General features: G+C 31.0%; 1 protein-coding gene across 1 annotated transcript; it reads left to right on the plus strand.

The window, feature by feature from the left end:
- On the plus strand, positions 1 to 2,780 carry LOC134714002 (helix-loop-helix protein 13-like). The gene is made up of 2 exons (XM_063575258.1): positions 1 to 670; positions 2,669 to 2,780. The coding sequence occupies exons 1-2, from the start codon at positions 145 to 147 to the stop codon at positions 2,746 to 2,748; spliced, it is 606 nt and encodes a 201-aa protein (XP_063431328.1). The 5' UTR covers positions 1 to 144; the 3' UTR covers positions 2,749 to 2,780.
- Positions 2,781 to 3,631: the final 851 nt, after the last annotated feature.

Genomic DNA, 3,631 nt, shown 5'->3' on the forward strand with positions numbered 1-3,631 from the left:
TATAAAGTGTCACCAATGTCATCACTAAACAGTTCTACAAAGTTGCTTGACGAAAATTGTCACCAAGTTCAAACGACTTTAATATATGATATATAGAAAAATTGGAATAACATTATTATTAAGAAATTCAATTAAAAAGCAGAAATGGATGTGCAAAGAGACATTCCTTTACAATTTTACAACTATTGCCGTGCGTTTGAAGAAGATGTGGTCAACGATTGCTGTGATTCCGGCCCTTTGCTTGTCGACACGTCTGCAGACTCAGGAATGTACAAACACCAAATCGACGACGGACAAATGCAAGGTCATGTTGGACCCCACCAATCAATGTGTATTGGTGAAGACGATGTCTTTGTTGACAGTTTCGACGCCCGTAGAGATTATTTTGACTATAGATTCGGTATGAAGCCACAAAGACAAGCGGCAAATGTTAGAGAACGAAAGCGAATGATGAGTATCAACTCTGCTTTTGAAGAACTCCGTTCGTTTGTGCCAACATTTCCGTATGAAAAACGACTCTCTAAAATAGACACATTGCGTTTAGCCATTTCTTATATTGCTTTACTTAGAGACATGTTGAAATCAAAGGAAACAGATCCACTTCTATTTCTTGAACAATCTCTAAAATCTGGTGTTGGTGGAAGAAGAAGAGCTATTTGGAACACTAGTGGTAAGAACTCATTAATCAACTCTTATTAGACAGAAACATGACGCATTGCCATATATAATTGTATTTAGTTAGAACTATCTTTTTTAAGTTAGTTTTTATGTTGTAAAATAGTATGCTTCTAGAATACTTCGTTTCTTTATCCTATCTATATCAATAGGGTGTAAACATTAATCCACTATTCTGAATCTGGTGAAGGTCCGTTTTGGATCGAAACTGGTCAGGCTATGAAACAGCATTAGGCGCTTTTAGTTATGTGTATTGGCATATCTACTAAAAAAATATACTTCTCTTTTTTTGGTTTTGCATTTTATTTTAAAGATATCATCTCTAACAAATATAATATACTAAAAGCATTATTGACAGATATATTGTTGAGAGTGTGTCATTTTAAATGTTTTAAAGCAGGGAAGTATCAGTAATGATACTAATACAAAGATTTTAACTTTATTATAATATTTTATCAGAAATTGTTTTAAAACATTACCTTTACCTTTCTGTCTTTGATAAAATGTATCAAACGTTATTATAGATGTATTTGAGATATGCTTAATCGTTTAAATGACTTATCAAAATAACTTCCTTTTTTGTGTTGTGTCGTTTTGTCTCCTGCACAAGGAATGTATTCCTTCATTATTTAAAGTTTGTAGCATAAAACCACTGTCATTTATTTATCTTTTCGTATTCACAAGCACTTTTCATGTTTTAAACTGTCGTGATTTGGGATTAATTCTTGTTTTTGCATTTATTTGAACAAAATTCCGGTGCAGTCAAAAAACCATGTATGCACTTTTTATTAAAAAATATGACTGAAAAGCATCGTCTCATTTCTTCTTTTTGCTACGAAATTGATATAAGTAAAGAAAGCTGTTTTTTTAATTAAATACATTGTCATTAATTTATAGAGCAGTTTTATTCAATCCAAATGAAAACTGAAAAAAGTTTGCAAGTCGCTTTCACAATTTTTATTTATATTTATTTCTCGTTTGACTTTTTCGATATCATTCAATGCAAGAAACTGTATTTTAGTAGCAGGACATTCACATTAATATAAAATAAGTATTTTTAAATAGAAATATTTGTTTTCTTTTCGTACATAGTACTTGGAATTTTACAATAAGTTTTATATATTTCGAACCGAATCTTATTTTCCTAACTAACGAGTGATGACATCCTTAATAATTATAAAGTAGACCCTGTAAAAAGGTGAAATCTTTGCTCAAATGTCCGTTTTAACGGTTATTGACATAAAATAATAATAGAGATGAAACACTGGGAAAGTCTTAAGACATGTTCAGATCTTTATCCGAATGAAAACAGACCTTTCACTCTGCTCTGTATGGCAATTTTTTTCAAGTGTTAAAGAGATAATTTTTAGTGTGCATATAATTGGGTTTTTTTGTATACAAAATATCTAAATCTGTTGAAAATTTAGAATATTAAAAAGTTTACACCATATGATTTAAACTTTTATCAAAAATTCTGCATGTTACCACGTTTGTTGGGTTTTTTTCTCAAATATTTCAAAGCTATAAGTTATTTTTCACTGCAAATTTTACATATTTTTGTACAATAGACATATATTTGTAAAATTATGTTTTGTTAGCTATTACTGGTTTAATTTGAGAATGTCTATATTCATTTTCCGGGAAAATTTGGAAAATTCAATCGTCACCATCGTGCGGGCCTTCCTCGTGCATTTAAAATCCTGTTCGAAATAATCCTTAATATTGTAAGCATTTCAAAGCACACACATCGAGTTGTTATATACAATAGATCAAAATTAAGATTTACAGAGATTTTGAAAATGTTTCTTCTGTGAAATAAATTCAGAATAATGAGCTGATTTTTATCAGATTGTATATATATCTGAATCACCCATTGGTTGACCGTTATATGACGGCAAAGATGCTGAAACAAAAAAAAAAAAAAAAGAAAAAACAACTTCACAAAGGAAACCAATTTGAACAAGTTAAATACATATTTCTACTTTCATTTCAGATCTTAGAGCCCGTTTGTCTTGGATTAGATGGGATAATCTTGGAGTTCATCGTAGACCAAAGCTAGAGGACCTTTCCTGATGAATCGACTATACCATTTTGTACTGTGTTGCTATTTATATATTTATTTTTTCGTTTTTGTTTTGTCATAAATATAGATTTGTTTTTATGCAGTTGCATTCTTATCTTTCCCATTCTCAATTACAACCAAGAACGTAAATGTGTATGGTAGATCATGGTAGGTAGTCAATAAAACGATACGGCTTAAAACAACACAACAAACATTAGGTCAACAAACAGCCGTTTGTTTTCTCGTTTGAATTATTTTAAATTGTCATATCGGGGCCTTTTATAGCTGACTATGCGGTAAAAGAACATTTGCGCTTTTTATATAGGACATTTGCGCTTTTACAATATGTACTTCTCATGACTACCCTACTATTTTATCCGAGCTTTGGACCTTGCAGAGTTTAAAAAGGTCACCACGTGTAGTCTTATAGGCATCACTGATCATTTTTAGATTCATATCTGAAGCTCAGAGAATGAACAAATTTAGCTGTTGTAAGGGGTCATCCATAATTATCAATCGATTTCCAAAGTGTACAAAACATACACTTTTTTAGACTCATCACCCTCCCTCAAAAATCGTACATCAAACATTTTCAAATTTCAAGACAAGAATCTATCATTCTTAACAAAAAGAAGATCCTGTCTATTATAGTTTAGTTTAATATAGAAACTATTGAAAATAAACTGAAATATATTTGATTGTTTTATTTGATGAAAAAAAGCGTACAGTATAAATGTTGATATGTTTTCCCCTATCCCAAGTGTTAGTTTTGTACACTTTGGAAAATCATGGTTGACAATTATGGATGACCCCTAATCTGTCCTGTCTGGTATTTCGCCCACATATCAAATGAATATTCTAGCCTTTCTTCTTCTCCATTCAGTACCGAGGTTC

Source organism: Mytilus trossulus, chromosome 4 (assembly GCF_036588685.1).
Source record: "Mytilus trossulus isolate FHL-02 chromosome 4, PNRI_Mtr1.1.1.hap1, whole genome shotgun sequence".
Taxonomy (NCBI): domain Eukaryota; kingdom Metazoa; phylum Mollusca; class Bivalvia; order Mytilida; family Mytilidae; genus Mytilus; species Mytilus trossulus.

Excerpts from the sequence above, each read along its gene's own strand:
- LOC134714002 (XM_063575258.1), top strand. The coding sequence starts at position 145 with ATGGATGTGCAAAGAGACATTCCTTTACAATTTTACAACTATTGCCGT. Across the intron at positions 671-2,668 it reads AGCTATTTGGAACACTAGTG|ATCTTAGAGCCCGTTTGTCT; the intron begins GTAAGAACTCAT and ends CTTTCATTTCAG.